This window comes from Ovis aries, chromosome 1 (assembly GCF_016772045.2).
Source record: "Ovis aries strain OAR_USU_Benz2616 breed Rambouillet chromosome 1, ARS-UI_Ramb_v3.0, whole genome shotgun sequence".
NCBI lineage: Eukaryota > Metazoa > Chordata > Mammalia > Artiodactyla > Bovidae > Ovis > Ovis aries.
The window spans coordinates 27,168,911-27,196,544 of NC_056054.1; the positions used below are offsets into that span (position 1 = coordinate 27,168,911).

Sequence of the window (27,634 nt, forward strand, 5' to 3'; positions counted from 1 at the left end):
CCTCTAGCTGAATGACTAGATGACTAAATGCATCAAGAATGGAGAATATAAGAAAGAAAATTTAAAAATTAGAAAGATTAAAAGAAAGCCATAAGAAGATTAGGAAGAGCTAATGAGTATCAGCATATGATTCCTCAAAGACTCCTTAGGAAGAAGTCTGTTCTGTATGATACTTGGAAGTGTTGCAAATCTACTACATACGTACAAATGTAGCTTATTGTAATTCCCGTACTTTGGAAGAGAGATTTGTAATCAGTGCTTCAGCATTGTTGTATTGAGATGGTGGTATTTTTTTTTTATTGTTACTAGTTTGTATCTTAATTGTAAATTATCATTGACTTAACCTAGTGTGTGGTTATATATATATATTTGTACTAAAAGAACTTTTGACATAAAAATTTCCAGATTTAGACTGTTGACAGTGTTTTGTAACTTGAATAGGAAACGTCCGTTTTTCTTGGTGAAGGAAATGTTGGTAAAATTCCCTTGTAGTGATATTGTTAATATGGTTTTGCATTGGGAACCAGGAGGTATGGATAGGCTATGAGGTTTTTTTTTGCCCCACTTACGTGGATCTTAGACAAAAAGCATTTGAGAACTACTAACTTACCTTGAATTCGTAGTCTTGAGAGGGAGATGGCCATCTAAACAAGTAAAAATTATACAGTGGACAATTGAAATAGAACTGTATAGAGAATGTCATGTGATTATATCAGTTGTATTTTGGGATATGAGGAACAGCTTCATGGAGCAGTGCACATGTGTCCTGGCTCTTGTAGTGTCGGTAGGAATTTGACAGATGAGAGGAAGAGAAGGGTATTCTAAGGAGAGAGGACAGCATGTATTAAGAAAGGTAGGCATGACCGACTACCACTGGCGACATTTCTTCTCTGAACCTCAGCTTCTTCAACAAAGATAATCTCTTTTCTCCTTCATAGAATCGTAATGATGATTGTTTTCGAGAGACTTGATATTTATCTATTTAAAATCATTTCTGATTGCACGGGGTCTTCACTGTCGCACACAGGCTTTGTCTGGTCTTGGTGAGCAGGGTTACTCTAGTTGCAGCGTGCGGGCTTTTCCCTGCAGTGGCTTCCCTTGTCGCAGAGCACGGGCTCCAGGTGCTCAGGGGCTCAGTAATTGTGGCTCATGGGCTCTAGAGTGCAAGCTTGGTAGTTGCGGCACATGGACTTAGTTGCCCTGCAGCATGTGGGGTCGTCCCAGAATAGGGATTGACTGGTGTCCTCTGCATTGCAAGGCAGATTCTTAACCACTGGACTACCACTGGACTACCGAAAAGACTTTATAAATCGAAGAGTTAGACAGCTGTTAAATGATGAAGGTGTGGCCCTACATCTTGGCTCTTGTAGCGCGAGCTGTTAGTCTCATTATTACTTTTTTTTTCTTTCCCTTTTCCTCATTTGAAAGCCTCCTGTGTCTCCAGGGAGGCCTGGCGTGCTGTGGCTCACGGGGTCGCAGAGTCAGACACGACTGAGCGACTGAACTGAACTGAACTGTGTCTCCCCTAGGTAGTGTCATCTCAAGACCTCTCCTAACCTCCTTTCAGTCCAGTTGTTCTTTATTTTTGTTGTTCTTTTCTTTTGTTGTTCCTTCAAGGTTCTGCTTTGTGGCATCTAAAGACAGGAGCAGAAGAGAAGATATATGTTTCTATAACTAGCTTTAATAGCAGGAAAAATTCTTTAATTGTTTATGTATAACTATTTAAGCTATGATCCATGTTGTTTAGCCTCAGAACAGTGTCATAATCTGTGGAATATAAACCTTCAGCCAGAAAGTCATTTAGTAAAACTCAGAGTCTTTATTTGCAAAATTTTTGGACACCTGAATAGAACAGAGTTCACAGATATATTTCTTAAAATTTCTTTTTTATTTCCTATTTGCTTTCCTTTATATACATCATAACCGTCCCCCTGCCTTTCCCCTGAAACCTTTCTCAAGATGCCCTTCCCAACCCAGTCCATCACTGTTAGATGGTAAAACTTAAGAAATGTAAGACTTCATAGGGAAAGGGTGTAGGAGCAGTGGTGAGAAGTTATATTATGACCAATTTAGGAAAAATAAAAATGTGTGTGTACATATGTATGGGTTTCCCTGGTAGCTCAGCTGGTAAAGAATCTGCCTGCAATGCAGGAGGCCCCAGTTTGATTCCAGGGTCCAGAAGATCCCTTGGAGGAGGATAGGTTACCTACTCCGGTATTCTTGGGTTTCCCTGGTGGCTCAGTTGGTAAAGAAAACACCTGCAATTCGGGAGACCTGGGTTTGATCCCTGGGTTTGGAAGATCCCCTGGAGGAGGCCATGGCAACCCACTCTAGTGTTCTTGCCTGGAGAATCCCCTATGGACAGAGGAGCCTGGTGGGCTGCAGTCCATGGGGTCTCAGAGTCAGACATGACTGAGTGACTAAGTACAGCACAGCATGTATATTTTCATTCATAATTAATATAATTTTAATTATATGTATAATTAAATATAAAGGTCTATTATAGAGTCTAATATAAAAGGTCTGTTTTTACTAGTTTGAATACATATATTGAAAAGTATGACTATCATTGATAAAATAGACACTGATTTTTGGTTATTTTGAATATTTGAAAAGTGCAGATGTGAACACAGCTCTTTTTTTCCAACATTTTCACAAGTTTTTGCTTTTTTTTTTCTCTTATTTTTAATAACTGATACTTTTAAGGACTTCCCTCATGGTCGAGTGACTAAGACTCTGTGCTCCCAAAGCAGGGGACCAGGTTTGATCCCTGGTCAGGGAACTGGATCCCACATGCTGCAACTAAAACCCAGTCCAGTCAAATAAATATATAAAAATAAATCTTATTTTTAAAAAAATAATAATTTGATACATTTAGAAGACCATAGAAAACATTTATGTGAGCCATGAAACATAGTAAACGAACGTCTAAAAACCAGCATCCAACTTAAGAAATAGAGGATAACCACTGCCAGTTTTTCCTCTGTGTGCCCCATTCTTCTATGCTACTTCCACCCACCCCCACTATCCTTTTTAATTTTTTAAAAAATTTTTATTTTATTTTATTTTTTTAATCCTTTTTAATTTTAAATCTTTCCCTTGCTCTTCTCTATAGGTTTACTATAACATATTGTTTAGTTTAGAAGTAGCTATATAATCTTCTGAAATTTGCTCAGTCATGTCAGACTCTTTGCGACCCCATGGACTATACAGTGCATGGAATTCTCCAGGCCAGAATACTGGAGTGGGTAGCCGTTCCCTTCTCCAGGGGATCTTCCCAACCCAGGGATCAAACCCAGGTCTCCTGCATGCAGGCTGATTCTTTACCAGCTGAGCCACAAGGGAATCCTATGCCTGTATAGATGTTTAGTTGAAAGCTTGCTGCATATACAGTTTTTGTTTAGCTTAGATTAACTTTATTCTTGGCATTTTACTGTCTTTAACCAACAAGGATTTACTGTATGGCACATGAAACTCTGGGTTATGTGCCAGCCTGGATTGAAAGGGGGTTGGGGGGAGAATGGATAGATGTATATGTATGGCTGAGTCCCTTAGCTCTTCACTTGAAACTACCAGTATTGTTAATTGGCTATATCCAAATACAAAGTAAAAAGTTTAAAGTTTGAAAAAAAGGACAAAAACAGAAAAACTTAGCCCAAGCAAACTCAAGGTTGTTTGATTATAGCTCAAGAAAACTTGAATTCTGAACAAAAATTATTACTCTACTACTGGAAAAATTCATTTAAGAATTCACGCATATCTAAGAAGTAAAATTTTTTTCCAGAAATGAAGTTTAGAGACAAAAAATAAAAATAGTTTTGATATTGTATCCTTCTCACACATATAGGTACATAACTGAAATTGAATAACTTTTCATTGTTTCATCATTTCAGAATAAAATGTGAAAAAGATACTTTAAAGACTCGATTCTAAAAAAGACTTATTCATAAACATAATTATGTAATTATCCATATGATTGATATAATTTGCTTGCCATTTCCCCCCTATTTTAGAATTTGTATATGTATTTCAGGGGGGAGTTTAGAAAAACTGTGAATAAGTCTCTTTGTGTAAATTCCTTTGTTAATATCTCTGGTTATTCCCCACCCCTGCCTTTTTTTAAATTTTTTCTTTTTTGTTTCTTGTAAATTCTTAGATGAGGTCCTGGATCCAGGGACTGGATGTTTTTAAGATTGTAATTAAGTCTTTTATATCCAGAGAAATTGTGACAATTTATACTTTGAGCAGCAGTATTTGAGAGGACCAATCTGGGTATACTTGATTTGAATGATTCACAATGTCAGGATTTTATCCAGTTCCAAAAAACACAATGTTAACAACAAAAATTAAAGAGCTGTGCTGTTCTTTCAGACTGGTGTTATTTTTCCTGTTTTCCATAGGATATTTTTTCAGCCAGTGTTGAGGGACCACGTCATTCTGCCTGCTGTGCATGTGATAGTTAATTACAGGGCTTAGTTCACTTCTCTAAGAATTTATCTCTTCTGTGACTCAGCTGTCACCAATAGGGGGTGATATTTAAGTCTGTATATTCAGCTCACTTCTTTCACAGAAGCATTTTTAGTTCCTTTTCTGTACTTGCCTAAGCAGACAGACTTTCCACAGCCATAACAAATTCCCTTGAGGAAATAAGTCTTTGCCTTGTCTTCTTTTCAGTCTTGTTAGTGCGATCATGGGAGTATTAATTCCTATTTCATTTTTTATTTTCTAACTTTTTTTGGACAATTTCAGACTTACAGAAAGTTGCAGAAATAACATGAATTCTCATATAGACGTTCACCCAAATCCTCCAGATGTTAGCATTTTATCTTGTGTGCATATCTGTGCTATTTCTACACACACACACACACACACACACACACAGACACAGACACAGACACTTGGTTAACAACTACTTTAAATCTTGGAGTTTTTTTTTTTTTAAACCTCAGATTCTCTGTCTTCCACCCTTTTCCCTCCTTCATCTGACAGCACTCTATGGAATAGGAAAAATTAGAATTAAATATGTTGGTTCAAGGCCTAATTCTGCTACATTTTTAACCTGATGAACTTGGATGCATTGTTCTTTCTGATCTCCAGTATCCTCATATACAAAATAGTGTCTATTACACCAGCTCCACAAGTCTGCTGTGAGGGCCAAATACATGTCAAAAGGATTCTGTAGGAATGCTGGTCAATCCAGAGAATGCTCAAGTATCTAGGAGAGTGCCAGGCATCATGCTGCTGCTGCTGCTAAGTCGCTTCAGTTGTGTCCAACTGTGCGACCCCAAAGACGACAGCCCACCAGGCTCTGCCGTCCCTGGGATTCTCCAGGCAAGAACACTGGAGCGGGTTGCCATTTCCTTTTCCAGTGCAGGAAAGTGAAAGTGAAAGTGAAGTCGCTCAGGCATGTCCGACTCTTAGCAACCCCATGGACTGCAGCCTACCAGGCTCCTCTGTCCATGGGATTTTCCAGGCATTATGCTAGGCACTGGGAATTCAGAAATCAGCATCTGTTTCCTGTTTGGTCACTTGCATCTTGTCAATTCTTCCTTCAAATTGTTTTTCACTTTGGATTTTTTTTTCCCCATTTTCTTTGCTTTTGCCATAATCCACAGCATTATCACTACTTGTGTGAGTCACTGTAACAACCAGCTGGTCCCCACGTTGTTTTTTGGCATTTATGTCAGTGCCAAACTAATAGTTGTTCCGAGGTATGGTACAGTATGGGGCTTCCCAGGTGGCTCCGTGGTAAAGAAACCACCTGCCGGTGCTGGGGCTGCGGGAGACTCAGGTTTGATCACCGAGTGGGGAAGATCCCCTGGAGGAGGAAATGGCTACCCACTCTAGTACCCTTGCGGGATAATCACATGAACCAAAGAGCCTAGTGGGGTACCATCCATGGGGTCTCAGAGTCGGACAGACGGCAGCAGCTGAGCACCTGGTGTGCGCGGGTGCGTGCGTGCTGTCACTTCAGTGGCGTCAGACTCTTTGCGACCCTGTGGACGGTAGCCCACCAGGCTCCTCTGTCTATTGGATTCTCCAGGCAAGAATACTAGAGAAGATTGTCATTTCCTTCTCCAGGGGATCTTCCCGACCCAGAGATCGAACCCATGTCTCTCCCATGTTATAGTGGAAAAGATATAGTCTTCATAATAAGAAGATCTAGGGTTACATCTTTGCCCCACTTCTTACAAATAGTGTGACTCTGGGCAAATCTCTTTACCACTATTCCAATTTGAACTCTTTCTTGTTTAACAGGTAAATATCAGGGAGTGTGCTGGGTGCTAAGGATATACAAAAAGGGTTAATATGTTCCTTGAACTTGAAGAGCATCCTGATCTAGTAGGGGAGACAGATACAGTCATAAATAACTATGGTGTAACAGAAATTATAAAATAAACTGGCTTTGGAGTCAGATATAAAGAGCAGCTTGTGTAGTGGTAAAAGCGCAGCCTTAGCTCTGGAATCAGATTGCCTGGGGCCCAGTCCTGGCTCTGGCACCTATTAGCTGTATCATTGTGGCAAATTAATAACTCCTTAAGTTTCAGTGTCTTCATCTTCATAGAATAGGGGATACTGGTACAGTTTTAATAAGGAAATGAAATTATATATGTAATGTACTTAGCATAGTTTATTGCATATAGTACATAGCATATATGAACAAATAAAGCCCTATGATTATGATATTATAGTATAGTGGTTTAAGAGCTTGAAAATATAGGTTTGCCCTCATTTTTTAGTTGGAGTTCCAGTTTATTAACATGCTGGCCGTGTGTGTGTATATCTATATGTTTTTTTTCTTTAATCTAAACCTGTTTCCTCATTAAAATGTATATTGTAATGGTGCTTGATTCATAGGACCTAGAAATTCAAAGAGCTCATGTATCTAAAGAGCTGTGAACCAGAATCAGAGACAGTGTTTCATGAAAAGTGTGTGTGTGTATGTGTGTGTGTGTGTGTGTATGTTTGTGCGCGCGGGCATGCGCACGCCCGCGCGCCCGCACTCTGTCACTGCAATGGTAGCTCTTGTAATTTTTATTCTTGCTCTGCCTTCTGCTGGCTATTTTATCTTTCACAGTAAGTTAATCTTTCTGAGCCTTAGTTTACCTATTTTGTTCAAAGCAGGTTGTTTTGAAGATGCAAATGTATATATAAAGTTGCTGGATTGTGCCTGTCACCACACAGCTGTCATTCAGTACATAGTAGCTAATAGATAATGGTGCAAATTAATCTCCCAGGTGCTGAGTCAAATTAATTCTACCCTGGAAATTAGGAAGGGCATCATAGAACTAGTGAGGTTTGACTGATTGCTAAATGATGTGTCAGATTTTGCCACAGAGAAGGACTCATCTAAAAACGTTTCAGAGATGTGAAAATGCTCGATACACTGCTTAGGAAGAGATGGTAAATAGTAGGTTGCATTAGGGAGCATTCAGTTTAGTGTATCTAGTTAGTAACATGTTTAGAGGGAAAAGAAAACAGTAGAAAATGAGGCTGGAAAGGAAGGCTGGAGCCAGTTAGTAAAGATTTTGAATACCTTGCTGTAATGTTTATATTTTATTCTCTAGGTCTCTTTTCCAACTTCCTACAGCAGAGGAAACTTGATTTCCTGGGAGATAGAAAAGGGATTTACTTGAAACCAGTGTTACAGATAGTAATTTCTTGGTAATTTTGTGTTTTATCTTAAAATTCATGCAGTTTTTGCCTTTTACTTAATATATTTATTTCAGTACAAAAATATTTTTATTTATTAGTTAATAACTTGGTTCCGTTTTCCCCAACCTCCCATACTCTTATCCCCTCAAATAATCTTTGAGTGTGTTTGATGTTCTAAACACACTCACCCGGGTTTCTTTCCCCTCCACCTGTGTTTACAGTGCTGTGCTTAATGCAGGGCCCCTCTGTCCAGAACCTAGTCCCCAGGGGGCCCCAGCAAATATTTAAGCTTTACCAAAAAACAAGGTAATATCTGGAAATACAGTTAAACCATATAGCCCATTCCATTTATTTATTTATGAAGTTCATTTATCTATTCTATAAAATTGTTTTCTTTAGTTTAAAAAAAAATGTCAAGTTAATACTATAGTTTTAATCCCATGGCACACTCCTGCTGGGGAGCCTCTTAAAATGTGTTCCAAGCATGAGAACTATGGTTATGGATGATACGGAACCTTTGGATTTTTTTTAGAAGAGTTATAGGATAAAAGCTATGCAGTGAAGGGTTGGATTGGTCCAGATGGAGTAGAAGCCATTTCACTTAATTAAAAAGAACTTTCTCATTTGTTCTTCCTAGAAATTTAGTCTTTGAACTGTTTGGGTTACCTTATGATCCAAACGAAATCAGACTTGACCTTCTCTCCCTCCTGCTTTTTTTCTAGTAGGAGCTTTGTTTTTGCCTTGCCTGGAGTGTGCCTAGTTGGGGAAGGGGAAAATCTCCCTGAGCGGGAATTTTCAAGAAATGAATTGTTAATAGACACCGAATTTCAGCTTCTGCTTTATCCTTTCTTTGTCCTGTGCTGCTGTTGTCTGTTTAGAAATAAAGGGAATTCCCTGGAAATCCTAGTGGTTAGAAGGAGCTTTCATTTTTCACCATAGGCCAGGTTCAATCCCTGGGTGGGGAACTCTTGCCTTGATGCAGCCAAAAAAAATAATAATAAAATTAAAATTACTGATCTCTCAATACTTCTGTGTTAGCTAAAAATACTGGAATTTGGGGAATCACAGATGGCAATAGAGTTTTTGGAGGAGATCTCAGATAACCTGAGTACGGTTCTAGTTTTGTCACTGGCTTGATATATATAACCTCTCTGTTGTTTTTCTTTAAATGGAGATGATTTTCCTTGTTCACATCACATAACTGCTTTCAGTATCAGATGAGATAACAAATTTAGAATTTGCATATAAAGTTGAAAGATAGTATATTATGCTGGATAAGGGCATAGGCTCTTGGAGCTACATTTCCTGGGTCTGAATCCTGACTCTGACCCTTGCAAGCTGTGTTTCCAGACATACTGCCATTATTCTGAGTACTTTTGATCCTATTTATCTCATTGAGTCCTCACAACAACTTTATGAAGTAGGCATTATTATTATCTGCATTCAGTTCAGTTCAGTTCAGTCGCTCAGTCGTGTCTGACTCTGCGACCCCATGAATCGCAGCACGCCAGGCCTCCCTGTCCATCACCAACTCCCGGAGTTCACTCAGACTCACGTCCATTGAGTCATTGATGCCATCCAGCCATCTCATCCTCTGTCGTCCCCTTCTCCTCCTGCCCCCAATCCCTCCCAGCATCAGAGTCTTTTCCAGTGAGTCAACTTTTCGCATGAGGTGGCCAAAGTACTGGAGTTTCAGCTTCAGCATCATTCCTTCCAAAGAAATCCCAGGGCTGATCTCCTTCAGAATGGACTGGTTGGATCTCCTTGCAGTCCAAGGAACTCTCAAGAGTCTTCTCCAACACCACAGTTGAAAAGCATCAATTCTTCGGCGCTCAGCTTTCTTCACAGTCCAGCTCTCACATCCATACATGACCACAGGAAAACCATAGCCTTGACTAGACGGACCTGTGTTGGCAAAGGAATGTCTCTGTTTTTGAATATGCTATCTAGGTTGGTCATAACTTTTCTTCCAAGGAGTAAGCGTCTTTTAATTTCATGGCTGCAGTCACCATCTGCAGTGATTTTGGAGCCCAAAACAATAAAGTCTGACACTTCCACTGTTTCCCCATCTATTTCCTGTGAAGTAATGGGACCAGATGCCATGATCTTCGTTTTGTGAATGTTGAGCTTTAAGCCAACTTTTTCACTCTCCACTTTCACTTTCATCAAGATCCACTAATCTTTCTCTCTGTACAGATTTGCCTATTTTGGACATTGTACATAAATGGAATTCTGCATTATATGGTCTTTTGTGACTGACTTCTTTCATTTAGTATAATGTTTTTGAGATCCATCTGTGATTCCAGAAAACAATGGAATAGTATTCCATTGTGTAAATATACCATATTTTATTTATCCACTCATAAGTTGATGATATTAGGCCATTTCCACTTTTCATCTATTATGAATAAAGCTTTTGTAAACATTTATGTTCAAGTTTTGTGTAACCCTACGTTTTCATTTCTCTTAAGTATATGCTTAGTGGAATTGCAAGGTTATATGGCAATTGCTAGATTGTTAAAAGTTTTCAATTTATTTATTCTTGGCTGTGCTGGGTCTTTATTGCTGTTGGGCTTTTCTGTAGTTGTGGAGAGCAGGGGCTACTCTCTAGTTGCGGTGCCTGGGCTTCTCATTAAGGTGGCTCCTCTTGTTGCAGGCTCTGTGGTGCACGGCTTCAGTAGTTGTGATTTGTGGGCTCAGCAGTTGAGTCTCCTGGGCTTTAGTGGGCAGGCTGAATAGTTGTGGTGCATGGGCTTCGTTGCTCTGCAGCACGTGGGATCTTCCCAGACCAGGGATTGAACCCATGTCTCCTGCACTGGCAGGAATCTTCACCACTGAGCCACCAGGGAAGCCCCTGCTAGATTGTTTTCCAAAGTGGCTGTACCATTTTACATTTCCGCTTACAGGGTACGCGAGATCCAGTTTCTTCGCATCTTCACCAACACTTGTTTTTGTCTGTCTTTTGGTTATAGCCTTAATAGTAAGTGTGAGATATTACTTCATTGTAGTTTTTATTTGCATTTTTCTGGTAACTAGTGATGTTGAGTGTCTTTCATGTGACTCTTGGTCATTTGTATTTCTTTGGAGAAATGTCCGTTTAGACTTTTGCCTGTCTTTGAGTTGTCTTTTTATAATTGAGTTGTAAGAATTATTTGTATAATCTAGATACAAATCCCTTAACAGATACATGATTTGCAAATATTTTCTCCCATTTTTTGGGATTTTCTTTTCACTTTCTTGATGATGACCTTTGATGCAAAAGTCTTTTTGTTTTTATGAAGTCTAGTTTATCTGCTTTTTTCTTTGGTTGGTTGTGCTTTTGATGTCATATCTAAGAAGTCATTCACCAATTCAAAAGATTATCCCAAAGTTTTCTTCTAAGAACCTAATAGTTTTAACTTTTACCTTTGGGCCTTTGATCCATTTTGAGTTAATTTTTATATGTGCTATGAGGAAGGACCCCATGTTCATCCTTTTGCATGTAGACGTCCAATTATCCCAGTCCTGTTTGTTGAAAAGCCTGTTTTTTTCCCCCATTGAATTGTCTTGACAGCCTTGTTTAAGTCAACTGACCATAAATATGAGAGTTTATTTCTGATCTGATCTTTCAGTTCTATCTCGTTGATTTATGTGTCTGTTTTTATGCCAGTACCATACTGCTTTGTTTATTGTCGCTTTATAGTAAGCTTTACAACTGACAAGTGTGAGTCTTCCAAGTTTGTTGTTCTTTTCAGAGATTGTTTCAGTTATTCTAGGTCCACTGTATTTCCATATGAATTTTAGGTCAGTTTGTTAATTTCTGAAAAAAAAGAAGCTGGAATTTTGGTAAGGATTGTACTGAATCTGTAGATCAATTTTAAAATATTATCTTCTGAACTGCTGAGTGTCAGAAGTGTGCTATATTAATGGCAGGATTTTCGCTAACACCAGTAGGGCTTGCCTCTATGACTGGAGTTTGATAGTACTCACTGCCACATGAAAAAAAAAAAAATTATCTTCTGATCCATGAATAGGAATGAATCAGAATGAATGGATGACATTTATCAGGTTGAGGAAGTTCTATAAACTATGTATTTTAAAAAACTTACCTTGTATTATGAATATTTTTGTATTTGAGTAATATGTCTTTGAATTATAATTTTTAATGGCTGCATATTATTCAGCCATTAAAATGTCACATGTATAGTATCAATTTCATATGATTAAGAGTTGTGTTCCTGAGTCATATTTTTTTAAGATATTTTTATTTATTTATTTGGCTGCATCAGGTCTTCGTTGTGGCAGGGGTTGAACCTGGGTTGCCTGCATTGGGAGCTCAGAGTCTTATCCACTGGACCACCAGAGAAGCCCCCCTAAGTCAGTTTTTAATTTGAAGTTACACTTTGTCAGTTACCATGTATAGAATACTTAGATGTTACTTTTCTGAGCCAGTTGTCAGTTATGCAAAAATGAAAATAATGCTTCACTACTTAGTAAAGTAGGGGTGAGGAATGACTGAAATAATGGATAGTTTATGTTAAACTCTCAGCAGAGTCATACAGAAAGCACCTAATGGATGGTAGCTGCTATAATTATATTTTAGTTATATTACTGTTATTAGGGACCTTAAGGTGTATTTATTTCTGTAATCAAAACCCTTATACTTAAATCTTTGTGCTTATTTGATTAGTTCTATATTCCTCAGATTGGAATAACTGGGTTAACCTTTTTCTATTTTGAGGGTAACACCTATAGCACATTCTTTCCTCCAAATAAACTGATCATATTTGAACTGTTAGGTTGGGATGGGAATTTTGTGGGAGGTCAAGTTGGAAAGTAAATTGGGGCTAGATTTTGGAAGGACTGGGGCATCATCAGTCTAACAATATAAGATTTTTTTCTTTTGTGTTCAGGCCCATGCATCCCACTGATGTCTTGAGCAGTAGAGTGTCCTGGGATGGTAATTTAGGAAGATTAATCTGCTGTGCCATCTTCCCTAACTATCCTTGACTGATTAGGATACCTTGCTGTATGTTTACATGAATACCCAATATATCCTAAACTATAGTATTTAATAGACTTTTAGTAAAAATGTGTTTAAATGTTTCTCTTCTCCTGCTTCTTGATAACATGGATCATATGTTGTATTCCCACTGCCTAACATGGTATCTTGCACATGGTAGACGCTTGAATAAAAGTACTTGTCGAGCAAGTAAATGAATATTTTGTTCTCTACTTTTCTGGAAACTAACTTGTTGGCTTTGGTTTTCCCTTTGTTTCTTCCTGGGATCCAAGGAGGAGGCATCTCCTTATTCCTTACTTGATATCTGCTTGAATTTCCTGACTACTCACCTTGAGAAGTTCTGCTCAGCAAGACAAGATGGAACATTGTGTCTGCAGGAACCTGGAGTATTCCCACAGGAGGTGGCTGATCGGCTACTTCAGACCATGGCTTTTCATGGTAATAAATAAACAGAGGAAACAAAAATTATGCCCTTTTAATTAGCATTGGGTTTTGAAGTACTGCTGTGGCCATTTAATTATTTTCATAGCAATAACAGAAAAGCCTAATTGAGGAAAAGGGATTTATTTATTTTTGCCTACCTTGCTACTTATGGTATAATTTAAATAAGCATTTTCTTTTCTAACCTGGCAAGTCCTTTTTGTGTTTGTTTCTTCTATTTTGTTTTATGAGAAGCTGTTCGCATGGTGAAAATAACTTCTGTCCCAAAATAGCAGTTTGGAAGTCTGCTGGTCTAAAATACCTTACAGTGTTATTTGGCAGCAAGAAAATCAATAAATGTTATAATGGAAAAATTAGTTTATGCTTTTGATCTTTGAAACAGAAATCATAGCTAATATATTACTTCTGTCTTCAAAAACAAATTCTGAAAATAAATTGTAAAAGATTTATCTGTGAAATTCTGATTATGCACAGTATATTGATAATTTTGTTACCTATGTGTAAGTTCTAAGTTGAAAGAGATTCAATCCTTTTATATATTTAGGGTATGTAAACTCTTACAAGTAAGAAATACAGTTTTTTCCACAACTATAAAATAGAATAAATATGGCAATAGTGATAATTATCATTTATTAATTGCCCCTTCCATGTAATATTAATGCCAGGCAGTTTATACTTTTCTTGAATTTTCTCAAAAACTTATAAGGTAGGTATTTTTATCCTATTCATATACAGATAAGGAAACGGAGGTTAATAAGAGTCACACTGCTAGTAAATGATAGAGTCCTGTTTCAAATGCAGATCTATTTTATTCTAAATCTGTTTTCTTTTCACTGCCGCACAACCTTCCTACTCCTACATTAGAGGTATTCTTGCTCCTGGATGGCTGATAATGGTTTATACACTTTTGTTGTGACTTTAAATAACAAGTCACACATACCCACACATACATTCAAATATGTTTATAGTTGTTATATTTTATTAAATATTAAATATAGGGACAATAAGGGACTTCCCAGGTGGCTCAGTGGTAAAGAATCCACTTGCCAGTACAGGAGATGCAGGAAACTCGGTTCAGTCCCTGGGTTGGGAAGATCCTCTGGAGGAGGAAATGGCACCCACTCCAGTATTCTTGCCTGGAAAATTCCATGGACTGGGAAGCCTGGTGGGCTATAGTCCATGCCAGTCGCGAAGAGTCAGACACAACTGAGCAAGTGAACACACATATACAAATATATAAATTTATTATATATACTTAAAGTCACAGTGAAAGTATATCCCATTATCTGATGTGTGTGTGTGTGTGTCTGTCTGTCTGTCTGTAGAGAGAGAGAAACAGAAGAGAGAGCACACACAAATGCAGATAGTGCATTCGAAGGAAGGGTAGGAGGAAGAAGATGTCTGCATTCCTTGGTTTTCACTAAAGTTGCTCAAGTCTGTAGTCTCTGGATTCTTTCAACCTACTGAAGGAATGAGGGTAAATTTCAATAGGTACTATCCACATTTAAGTTAAAGATCCCTTACAAATGAGATTTAAAAGATTATGCTAGTGCTACCATTTCTTTCTGGTCTCAATTTAATGATTACACTTAGCAAGTTCAGTTTAAATATTTCTACATATAACTAGTCTTGTAAATCAACAGAGTAAATGTTAACTGAAGTTTTAACTTCCCCAGATTCCTTTTGAAATATAACTATTGTTGATTAATAATAGCAGCTAACATTTGTTGAATGCTTATTATATACCAGGCACTGGTGAATGCTTTATGTGAATAAAATAATGAAAGTAGTTTTTAAGTACATATAACTAAATAACCGGAAAGTACTCTTGTCTGGAAAATCCCATGGATGGAGGAGCCTGGTGGGCTGCCGTCTATGGGGTCACACACAGTTGGACACGACTGAAGCAACTTAGCATTAGCAACTAAATAATTGTCTTCCAGAGTATGTCTTTGGAAAGCTAGATGCTTGATCAGAATGTGTTTTCTACCAGTTTCTTCAAACTGAGTTCAAATGAGGAAAGTGAGGGTCGAGAGAAACAGTGTGCTGCCCCATTTGTGTTTCTGCCAGGTGATTACCTGTCTTATTCATCACATGCACAAATTATTTAATCTCTTTATAAAAGCATATCCACCTTCAAATAGTCAGGAGTGGATACTGCTAATAATACTGCAAAAGAAAAACCTCTGGACTGCTAGGGAATTCCTTATGAATGCTTTCAAAATTGCTAATATACGTCTTCTAATAGTGCAATGATTTTAGAAAATAATTTATTTTAAAAATTCTACGTATTTACTCAATTCAAAGGATTAATGATATTGGTAGCAGTCCTTATTAAAATAAGCCTGATACTAAAGAGTTTTACTTACTTGCTTCTATAATTCTCTTGTCATACTCTGCTCACTGTATCTGTTATCTCAGTGCTAAAAATTTTCCAGGAAATGTGTGTATAAGATCTAGGAATCAGAATAAGAATTTTACCATCTAAAAAGATAATGTCATTTAGCTGTTACTAATATAATATCTAACTATTAACTATTAAGAATGTAATGTCAAGTATGAATATTGTAGTGCTGTAGTCATCCATGGACAGGTCTTATGTGAACATAAGTTTTCATTTCTTTGGGATACATGCCCAGGAGTGCTACCGTTGGGTCCTATTGTAGTTGCACGTTTAGGTTTTTAAAAACTGCCACACTGTTTACAGAATGGCGATGCCATTTTACACTCTTACCAATATAAGACTGACTCAGTTTCTCTGCATACTTGCCAGCATTTGGTGTTACTACTGTTTTTTAATTTGAGCCATTTTAATAGGTGTGTGTAATGATTTCTTCAAATACTTTTTCAACCCTGCCCTATTCCTCCACTCTTTCTGCAACAAATAGCTGTGTTCAAATATTTTTTAAGTCTGTTTTTTTTTCCCCTGTTCTTTAGATTTGGGTAATTTCCATTTTTAAAAAAATCTTTTACTTCACTAATTCTTTCCTTTGTTCCTTTTATTCTGTTGTTGAACGCAACCATTATTGTATTTTTCAATTCTAAAATTTTCCTTTGGTTCTTCTTTATAACTTCTACTTCTTTTCTGAGGCTTTCTGTTTTCCATTTGTTTCAAGCTTGTTTGTAATTGCACACTTAAGTATTTTTATGATGGCTCCTTTAAGACCTTCATCAAATAATTTTAACATTTCTGATTTTTTAGTGTTAACATCTATAGTCTTTTTTTCACTTTGAGATCTTACTGGTCCTTTGTATGATGAGTGAGTTTTTATTGAAATCTGGACAGTTTGGATATTGTGTTAGGAGACTTTGTTTGGGTCTCTGCTGCCACTCTAGCAGTGTGGAGGCACTGCCTTGCTGTTGCCAGACTGGGGTAAATGTTCTTGTTCCCCACTTGACTTCTGTTGACACCTGAGACTTAGTGCTTCTGATTACTCATTACTGCTATGCAGGAGATTGGCATTCTCCCCACTAGTTCGCTACTGATAACCTCTCTAGCCGAGAGCCATGTGAGTACTTCATTTCTCTTCTTCATTTGGCCTCCACTGACAGCATGTTGTAGGGAGGTGACCTCATTACTTACTGTTAGGCAGTGATGAAGTCTCAACTCTCCACTAGGCTTCCTTTGATACCACCCCAGCTTGGAAAGGGAGAAGCACCTGATTACTACCAGATGGACGTGGAAGTCCTGGCTCCATGCTCGGCCTTCTCCTAACACTTCTCTGTGGGGAGACTGTGGCAACTAGTTATAGCAGGAGTGAAAGTCTAGGTTCCCCTCTTGGCATTTGCTGGTGTGGATGAGGGTGAGGTTTTTGTTTATGTCTCCAACACCCTCATCCACATCAGCAAATGTGGTGAGATAAAGTCATCACTTTAGTCAAACACCAGAGACCTAATGAGGAGCCAGGACACCAATCTCCTGCATAGCCATAAAGAGGAGCGCTAAGTCTCGGGGTCAGCAGAAATCAAGTGGGGAGCAAGAACATTTACCCTTGCTAGGCTGCCCTTTTCCTGGTGCTTTGGCCGGAGTGAGCAGATTTTGTGGCCCTGGCGGGGGAGGGGCTGTTTTTGTGTGTGCTTGTTGGTATTTCCCAATTATGGTACAGGGAAGAAAAACCAGGAACTCCACCGTGTAGGTCTTTGTGTCCCAGGATCTCTAGCTGGCCTGCTTTCTTCTCTTGACCTTTCAGTGATCTAGCCTTACTCCTTGTCTCTTCCCACTTCCATACATAAATCTTCAGAAACCGACCATATTCTCTTCTCACTCATATATAGGTTTTCTCCTGTATTCTTCTTAAATTCCCCTCACTTTCCTTCTCCATCTTTGAATTGTTCCTTCATCTTTGAAAGACCTTCACAAGTATCACCTCTTCCATGGAGTCTTTTTCAGATCTCCAGGCATGGTAAATTACTTCCTTTTCTTTGCTTTCATGATACTTTTGTACTTGGATCTGATATACCTTTGGCTAGAACTGGGCATGTAGCCCTATCTAAATCCAAGGGTAGGTTGGAAAAGGTGTCCAGTAATGGGAGGAGAAGCAGATATTAGTGAATGTCAGTAATGCCTAACACAGTCCTGATTCTGCCACGTACTGTTTCTGTGCTCTTAGAAGACCACTTTTTTGAACCCCAGTTTACTCATCTATAAATTGTAGACAATCACATTCTTAACTCACTGAATTGTTATGTTTATTAAATGAAATACTGTTACTTCGAAAGTGTAAAGTATGCTGGAAATTTTAGCTATCCTTTAACCATTTTTTGAAGTTAAAGTACTGCTTATTTTTCCCTAGGTCTCCTGAATGATGCAACTGTAGGTATTTTTAGGGGCAACCAGATGCGCTTAAAACGAGCTTGCATTCGCAAAGCCAAGATCTCTGCTGTTGCTTTCCGGAAAGCCTTCTGCCACCACAAGTTAGTGGAACTTGATGCCACAGGTGTGAATGCTGACATCACAATTACAGACATCATCAGTGGGCTTGGCAGTAACAAATGGATCCAGCAAAATCTCCAGTGCCTCGTGCTGAACTCATTAACTCTCTCTCTCGAAGATCCTTATGAGCGGTGCTTTAGCCGACTTTCTGGCCTTCGAGCATTAAGCATCACCAATGTTCTCTTTTACAATGAAGACCTGGCTGAAGTTGCCTCATTGCCAAGATTAGAGAGCCTGGATATTTCCAACACCTCGATCACAGACATCACGGCTCTGCTGGCCTGCAAAGACCGACTCAAGTCTCTAACCATGCATCACTTGAAATGTTTAAAAATGACAACTACCCAGATACTGGATGTTGTTCGAGAACTAAGACATCTGAATCATCTTGATATTTCAGATGATAAACAGTTTACATCGGACATAGCTCTTCGGTTATTAGAACAAAAGGACATCCTGCCCAACCTCGTCTCCTTGGATGTTTCTGGGAGGAAGCATGTGACAGACAAAGCTGTTGAAGCTTTTATTCAGCAACGGCCCAGCATGCAGTTTGTAGGTTTGCTGGCCACTGATGCTGGCTACTCTGAATTCCTCACAGGCGAAGGACATTTGAAGGTTAGATTTTAAAAATATATTCCTTTGTCCAATGTTTGACCAATGCTGACCAATGTTTAGTTTGCATAAGACTCCATTAAGGTGAATGTCTAATAATATATAGATCATATTCATGAAACATGACATTATATAGTAGAAAGGCCTTGCTTTAGAGTCTGAATTAATAGTCCAGATTATTTGCTTCATGGCCCAGAGCAAGCTATGATGTAACTTTTCAGTTTACATTTATTTATAAGATAGATATGACTCTTACCTGCAAAATTATTCTGAAGATTAATCATTATAAGTGCAAGTCATGTTGTAGGCCTTGGATAAATGATAGTTTTCGTGATGATAATGTTTAGGTATTTTGAACCACTTAAACATATCATATCTAAAGGATCACTTCAAAGAAACTAGGGGTGCTCCTTTGTAGAAAAGAGTAATGGGAGAGTAAGTTCTCCAGTTCAGTTCAGTCGCTCAGTTGTGTCCGACTCTTTGTGACCCCATGAATTGCAGCACGCCAGGCCTCCCTGTCCATCACCAACTCCTGGAGTTCACTCAAACTCATGTCCATCGAGTCAGTGATGCCATCCAGCCATCTCATCTTCTGTCGTCCCCTTTTCCTCCTACCCCTAATCCCTCCCAGGATCAGAGTTCTCCAAGAAGATCTCTATTGTAAAAATGGTAAAATCCTTCTCTTCTTAAGGTTTCTCATGCGTAATGGCTTAAATTCCATTTGGGAAACATGTACTGAACTTGGTACAACTTGAGATTGAAAGATAAAAACGATACAGGATTTGCTTCCAAGGAGCCTGATAGTAGTAGTAAGTAGTAATGTTATGATCACAAACAACTCTAAAGCCAAGGATCAGTATAGTTGCTGTAGGAAAGTAGGAGAAACTTTTTCTCACTGGAGAATTTTGGTCTTGATGGAAGATGGTATCTGAATCAGACCTTGAAGGATAGAACTGTAACAGGTTTAAGGACAACTAGTATTTTTCTAACATACATTGTATCCTATAAATGCTTTATATTGTATATGGTAATAGCTATAGATTGATATTAACTCCACTTTATAGATGAGAAACATAGAAATTATGATTTACTGTTAGTTAGAACCAGTGTTTGGATCTACATTTGTCAAATTTCAGAGCCCCATTTTTTTTCCTCTACTACTTACATCAAACCACTTAAGTTGAAGCATCATTTGATTCTACCTGGTGCAAATGGCAATATTGCATTCTTTTTTATGGCTGAGTAGTATTCATGTGTGTACCACACCACTTCTTCTTTATCCATTGTCTATCAATGGACACTTAGATTGCATCCATGTCTTGGCTATTGTAAATAGTGGCGCTGTAAATTTTGGGATGCATGTATCTGTTTGAATTATAATTTTCTCCAGATATATGTCCAGGAATGGGATTCTGAATCATATGGTAACTCTATTTTTAGTTTTGTAAGGAACCTCCCTACTATTTTCCATAGTGACTGTACCAATTTACATTCGTACCAACAGTGCAGGGGGGTTCTTTTTTAGCAATCAGTATCGATCTCAAAAAAGGAGAAGGAAACGTTAGCTATAGAACATTTTAAAACATGTCAGTTCTTATATTATTTGTAAATTTAGACTTTAAAAAGTAGAATGTCGGAAATTATTTTGAGTCACTTTTTTATTCATTCATTCAGTAAATGTTTTATTAAGTACCTCTGCATATTATGTACTGTGCTAGACAGGGAGATTTGATGGTGGAGTAAAATGGCATGATCTTGCCCTCATGGAGCTTGTAATTTAGTGAGGGATTCAGACAGTGAAGTATCATGCATATGTCATGGGTGTATGATTTCAATACATGTATTTATATATCATATACGTATAAATGCATAATGTGCACACATGTATATGCTTTAAACCGCATAGTGTTAAGAATCTAAAAGCTACGTAATACTGTATTTGAGTATGTTTAGCAGAGAGGCTCGACTTAGTTGAAGGCTTCTCTGAGGACTTGATGAATGAATGAGTGAAGACCTTACGGATGAGTAACTTGGTAGAGAAAATTCCAGGCAGCAAGAATACAGCAAAAGATGTGTGGTAGGAAGGAACGTGGTACATCCAAGGAACTTCAAGAAGGCCACTGTGGCTAGAGTTCTAGAGTAGGAAGTTGCAGAGCGATGAGATGAGCCTGGAAAAAGTAGGTGCCAGGGCCAGAAATGGCAAAGTCACATGAGCCAGGTGCAGGGCAGCAAGTGTGAGGAGCTAACATAACAGCTTGTTATTGAACAAGGTAAGTGTCTAGCGCAGGGCTTGTGCTAGATGTAAATGTAAATTACTCTGTTAGTGTTACTTGTCTGCCTAAGAAATGGGTCAGTAAAGAATTGTAAATATCAAAGGGGAAGAAATCTCAGTGTACTGGGAGTTTAGGAAGGATTTCCCAGAGGAGGTGAGCTTGATCTGTGTCCTCAAGGATGAGAGGAATGTGTCCGTAGCGCATGGCACTAAGTAATCTTCTCAAGGCAAAGATCCTCCAGTAGCTATGATTCCCGAGCAGTATGATTTTTGCTGATTGCTCTTAGCACCAACAGACCCTAGAGTGAATTAGCCCAAGGTTTTTAGTCGAGGCTAGTAGACATGTACATTATACAATGCCTCTGTGAAATGAGTTTGATTTTATAAATGGAACATCATTGCTTTGAAATTTTGACTCTAGAAAACACCTGCTTTGCTGTCATCTAGTTTCCACTTCTGTCAACCCAGTGATTCTCAACCCTGACTGTAATTAAAATTACCTGGAGTGTAATTATTTGAGATGATGGGTATGTTAAGTAACTGTATCATGATAATCATTGTGCGGTATTTACATGTACAACATCATTGTTTTACACATTACACTTACATAATGTATTTGTCATTAGGTATCTATAATATTATATATCTTGATAAAGCTGGAAAATTTTTTAATTAAAAAAATCATCTAAGTAACGAGCAATTAAATCAGAAGCACTGTAGGGAGGTGGGACTGAGGCATCAGTTTTTTTTAAAGCTCCTTTGGTGATTTTAATATGTAGCCAAAATGGAGAATCATTGTTTTAAAATAATTTTTTAAAAAGATAGAGATCATTGGAACTTTGCCCTTTATTCACTTGTACATAAAAATTGATGTTTATTTTAGATTATTTATTTGACTACTAATTTGAGAGTTGAAAAATAATAGGTCATGTTAAGAGAAGAGAGCTGAGATTGCTCTGTCTCCTTTTTAAAAATTTTCCAGGTTAGCAAAGTTGAAAAATGGGTCTGAAATGATTATTTTAATATTATGATGCTTTAAATTAATTTAGTTTGACGGTTTTGGTTTTACATGCCTCAGTAAAGTAGGCTTCCCTGGTGGCTCAGAGGTTAAAGCGTCTGCCTCCAATGCGGGAGACCTGGGTTCCATCCCTGGGTGGGGAAGATCCCCTGGAGAAGGAAATGGTAACCCACTCCAGTATTCTTGCCTGGAGAATCCCATGGACGGAGAAGCCTGGTGGGCTATAGTCCACAGGATCGCAGAGTCGGACACGACTGAGCGACTTCACTTCACTTCACTTCACTTCAGTAAAGTAGAGACAGTGTCACTCCCCAGTATTCCTTATGAGGCATTATCTGGTGCTTTTAGTGGATGAGCGACTTCACTTCACTTGACTTCAGTAGAGACAGTGTCACTCCCCAGTATTCCTTATGAGGCATTATCTGGTGCTTTTAGTGGGTGGTTCAGAGAACAAAGGTTTGGTTTCTCCACTTTCATGTATCTCGTGTGTTTTGATCTCTTGACTCTGTGAGGGAGGCATTATCTGCAGTGAGGGAATGATTCTCTTAGGGATCATGGCTGGGGTGTGTTCTTTGCCTACATCTCTGCCTATATGTGAGAACCTTGGTTCTTCCGCTTACTCTGTTTCTAGTCCCAGCACAGAGGGCTTTCTTACCTAGAATTACCAACTCTGTCACCTTTTTTTCCCTACCTTATTTGCTCGCTGGTAACCATCAGTTCCCTCAACCTTCCGCTATCCCACAATTAAGATTCTTACGTTTTTTGGCTGCCTCACTCCTGAGAACCACTGGTTATATGTTAAACCCAGTATTCTCAGCCTTCATCTCATTTGGTCTAAATGCCTTTTGACATAGTTGATCTTTCCTTCTTGAAATAACCTTTTTTTTTTTAAACTTTAGTTTCTAGGATATCAGATTGACCTTGTTTTTTCTGTACTTTTTGGACTTTCTCTCAGTTTCCTTTATTGATTCTTCCTAAATCTCTCAGGCCTCAAACTGATATGCCTAATCATCCTAAATTTAGGATGATTCCTAAATTTATACCGTCCTAAATTTAAATCTCTAACCTAGACTTCTCCCTTGAACTAAGACTTAATACGTACTTTTTAAAGATGTCTGAGCTAGTGCTTCTGCTCTTGAGGAATTCTGATCCAGTGAAGAAGAGACAGACAGTTTAAAAATAGCTTGAATCAATTGTGAGAAATTCTGTAATAGAGTTACGTGCTGAGTGCTACAAGAAAGTCTTTCCTTAGAATATACATTTAGTTTCATCCATATTTTAAATATTAATAAGGTTTAACTTAGTGGTAAAGGACATTTTTTCTGTTTTAAATAGATTGCAGAAACTAGTATATACAGACGGTTTTTGTTTTGTTGTTGTTGTTTTTTCTTCTTTTTGATCTAGCCTATGAAACTGATTGAAATGAAGATGCATATAGTTTGAGGAGCCAGATTGCTTGATTTGAGTAGGGGCTCAAGAAGTGTTAACTACTTAATAAATATGCAGGCCAATGAAATTTGGTTCAGATTATTTATATTCCAGTAACAAAAGTTCTGTAATTTTACATTTAAAGGTAACTTGAGGTTATATTTCATATAAGATTGTAATCAACCAAATGTGGATAAATGAAGTCTGATGAAGATTATTGTTAGTGTGTTTTCCCTCTTATAGTCTTTTTTAGCTCTCGTAATAGTTCAGTGTCTTTCCAAATCTAAAATCTAAGAAAAAGTTCAGAGTGATTCAAAAAGAGTTGAACATTAGGAAAATTTTTATTGTTCAATAACTGCTTATATATGTGAATACATAGTCAAAATCAATGTTTATGTATGTATATTATACATTCTTATTGTTGTTTAGTCACTAAGTCATGTCTGACTCTTTTGCGACCCCACGAACTGAAGCCACTCCTCTGTCCATGGGATTTCCCAGGCAAGAATACTTGAGTGGGTTGCCATTTCCTTCTCCAATGGATCTTCCCCACCCAGGGATCGAACCCGTATCTCTTGTGTCTCCTGCACTGGCAGGTGGATTCTTTACCACTGAGCCTCCAAAGAAGCCTATATTATACATAAATAGTATAAAAACATTTTGTAAAGAAACTTCCATTGTTATTCCCACAGTCTTACAAATTGCCAGTATATGCCTTTTTGTCACTTGGTACACACATATCTTTGTGTGTGTTTCCTAGTGGCTCAGACAGTAAAGCGTCTGTCTAGAATGCGGGAGACCCGGGTTTGATCCCTGGGTTGGGAAGATCCCCTGCAGAAGGAAATGGCAATCCACTCCAGTACTGTTGCCTGGAAAATCCCGTGGACAGAGGAGCCTGGTAGGCTACAGTCCATGGGGTCGCAAAGAGTCGGACACGACTGAGTGACTTCACTTTCACTTTCACAGATATCTGTACTGTAGTCTAATTCTTATTAGACCTTTGTAGCATATCCTATCAGTGGTTAAACTGTTAGCTGTGATACAGCCCTTCATTTTCTTAAAGCTGCATATTCATTACCCATATGAACATAGTTATTACTAAGTAATATATTTTAAACGTATTTATATTTGTGTTACCTTTATAATGGTGCTGCCAAAAAAAGATAGTGTTCCACCTTAGTGAGAAGATTATACCTCTCTAAACAGTAGGGTTTGGGTTTCTTTTTATTTTTAATTTTTTTACCATTTTGAAATCATCACTCAGGTTGATAAATAGAACTTGGCAGCTACCCTGAAGCTCTTTCACATGCCTCATCCTGATCACAACTTCCTCCTTCCCCACAAAAGTAATCTCTGTCCCGACTCTGATGATAATCTTGTCCTTGCTCTTTTAAATAGTTCTACAGCCCAACCATTTACCTCTAGGCACTTAGTTAACCTTGCCCACTTTTCAAAATCATACGTCTTTTCAGTATCTTTTATAAAATTCCCTCTCTATCCGTTTCTTTTCGTTATACTTTGTGTATTAAAGAATCTGACCCTTTGGTCTGTAGACTTGCCCTCAGTCTAGGTTTTCTTGATTGTGTGTTTGTGGTGCATATTGACTATATTTTCTGCAGGTTGGTAGCTGGATGTGAGGACTTAGTCAAACTCATGTTTAATCCCTTTGGCAGGACACTTAGGTTTTATGTTCTTTCATTAAGGGAGCGCATAATGTCTGGTTGTTTTTCTTTCTGTGATTTATTAGCAGTTGTTGACACTCAACACCTAGTTCCATTAATTCGCTGAGGATCATGGTGATACTGTAATTATTTCTTTTTTTACTTATTACTGGATTACTTTCCCAAAAAGCCATTTCTTGTTATATACATTTGGCTACCCAGTGGTATATGAACCACAGTTGGGCTTCCCTTGTGGCTCAGCTGGTAGAGAATCTGCCTGCGATGTGGGAGACCTGGGTTCGATCCCTGGGTTGGGAAGATCCCCTGGAGAAGGGAAAGGCTACCCACTCCAGTATTCTGGCCTGGAGAATTCCATGGACTGTATAGTCCATGGGGTTGCAAAGAGTTGAACACAACTGAGCGACTTTCATTTCACTTCACTTAAGATAACTATATTAACCTGTATAAATGGGAAATTCCAGGATAAACCTACTTTTGAACAGAATTTTTAATGCTGAGTGGGCCCTTGATAAATCTGGGAGAATCAATTAATATATTTATTTGACAAATATTTATTGAGTGCTTATTCTGAGCCACACACAGTGCTGCCTGTAGGGGTACAGTGGATAGATCAGTCTACTAAGGGGATTATGGTAATGGCTATGAAGGTGATGTTTCAGGAAGACCTGACTTAGATTGGTGGGTCAGAGAAGGCCTCTCTAACGAACTATTATTTAACTTGAAATGAGAAGGATGAATAGAAATTAGGTAAAGAGAGAGGGGAAAATTTCAGTCAGAGAGGACATTATACTTAGTAGCTTTTTCCTGGGAAAGAGCTTGGCTTATTGAAGGATCAGAAAGGTAAGTGTAGGGTGTGTGGGGGAGAGGGATAGATTGAGAGTTTGAGATTGACATGTATACATTGCTATAAAAATAAAAAAAGGCCACTGTCATTACTAAATTGTGAGTTAGGGCGAGAGGGTTGCCTTAAGAGGCAGTAGAAGCCTAATCATGTTTAGTAAGACCTTATAAATAGTGTTAAATATCTTGAGATTCATTTTAGGTACAGTATAGAAAATTTTACCCATAGACTTATTCTAGGGTCTGAGCCTATCTAATATATATCTGTTTAGCATATGTATACCTTCACAGCATGACTTTTCCGGATGGGTTGGAAAATAATCATAGCCATTTGTTTCAAGCTTTACATAACTATCCTGGATGCCATCCACACAAATGATGTTTGGATAGAGACAGTTGGAGGGTTGAAAAGAATCCTAAAAGCTCATCTTCTGGCTGTGTTCAAAGGTGTCTGGAGAAGCCAATGAAACTCAGATTGCAGAAGCATTGAAAAGGTACAGTGAACGGGCCTTCTTTGTCCGAGAAGCTCTGTTTCACCTTTTTAGCCTGACTCATGTGATGGAAAAAACAAAGCCAGAAATTTTAAAGGTAAGAACAAGAAACTGGATATGAGAAGTGTGAAATTATCTTCCTAGATAGATGACAGTTTTGTGAAGAAAATTGGTGAAAATCTGCATTTAGTCTTTTTTTTTTATAAGATTGATAATGTATAATTCAGCTTTTAGCCATAAATGAGAATGAGAGGAGATAACTGTATAGTGTTACTGAAGTTTTATAGTAATCTCATTTAAACAATATAAATGCCTTCAAGTTCATATTTAACTATCTAAAACCAGTAATCAGTGTGATATCTTTTTACCAGCTGTAGTAGAAAATAGAGTATATGATTCAAATCAGGACACTACTTGGTATATTAGCTATGTATTGCTTCCATATATGGTTTTTAAAGAAATACAGTATTGGGATTTTATAAAGCACTTTTCCATGCTGTTTATGAACCTCTTGTGCTTTTGTAACTAATCTGTGTTATTCTCCAATTAAGATATTTTACCCAAGACAGTTTTTGAAGGGAAAAAAAAGGAGGATTCTTAATTTTGTTGATTGGGTGGGGCATTTTTTGTCAGAATATGGTCCTCTAGCCACCTGAAGTCTGGAATATTGCTTATTTTAAAAAGCATATTTGTGAACCTCATTCCAAGAAAATTTAGATTCGGTAGGGCTGGATAAGATACAGGAATCTACACTGTAATAATCCCTCAAGGTAATCCTTTACACATTTAATTTAGAAACCAGTGAGTATAGGACTGTATTATATTTGGTCCCTCTTTTAGTGGGCACAACAGTCCCAAGAGAAAAGTTTTATCTTCTGTTTTATAGATTATGTACCTGCGGGTCTGCGAGGTTAAATAACCATAAATTAGTGGCAGAGCCAGAAATGACTTAACCTCCCAGTTTCTTAAACTTTTTGAAACTGGGGTGTTTGGGTAGGAAGCAGTAACATTTAAGTCCTGGGATGCTGGCTGCAGCATCTGCCACCTCCTGTGTACGTACCAGAGGATATTGGTGCTGGGTATATGCACTATCATTTTTTGGTTTTGGTTACTGTGCACTTGAGTATCAAAGGGCCAGACCCGTAGTCCTGATCTGAAATATTTACTCATTCATTCATTCAGAGAATGGTGCACAGAGAAATGTGATTCTTTTAAGAAGTTCCTGCAAAAGGAAGCAAATGAAAAGGTGGTAGTTGGCT

The 27,634-nt window shown here is 38.1% G+C and overlaps 1 protein-coding gene and 1 non-coding gene across 5 annotated transcripts in view; both read left to right on the forward strand.

Moving 5' to 3' along the window:
• The window catches only part of ZYG11B (zyg-11 family member B, cell cycle regulator), a 74,059-nt gene that overhangs the window by 12,484 nt on the left and 33,941 nt on the right, over positions 1-27,634 (forward strand). For 2 of the 4 annotated variants that reach the window (XM_027970293.3, XM_060409283.1), the window contains exons 2-4: positions 12,931-13,096; positions 17,893-18,647; positions 26,332-26,472. In XM_027970293.3, the coding sequence (XP_027826094.1) occupies positions 12,931-13,096; positions 17,893-18,647; positions 26,332-26,472 (1,062 nt within the window). The remainder of the gene's footprint in view (positions 1-12,930; positions 13,097-17,892; positions 18,648-26,331; positions 26,473-27,634) is intronic. The other 2 variants (XM_042248212.2, XM_060409285.1) reach the window with 1 other exon arrangement.
• Positions 11,488-11,635, forward strand: LOC114111252 (small nucleolar RNA SNORA62/SNORA6 family). Its single transcript, XR_003587336.1, has one exon. It is a non-coding gene; the product is annotated as a small nucleolar RNA SNORA62/SNORA6 family (small nucleolar RNA).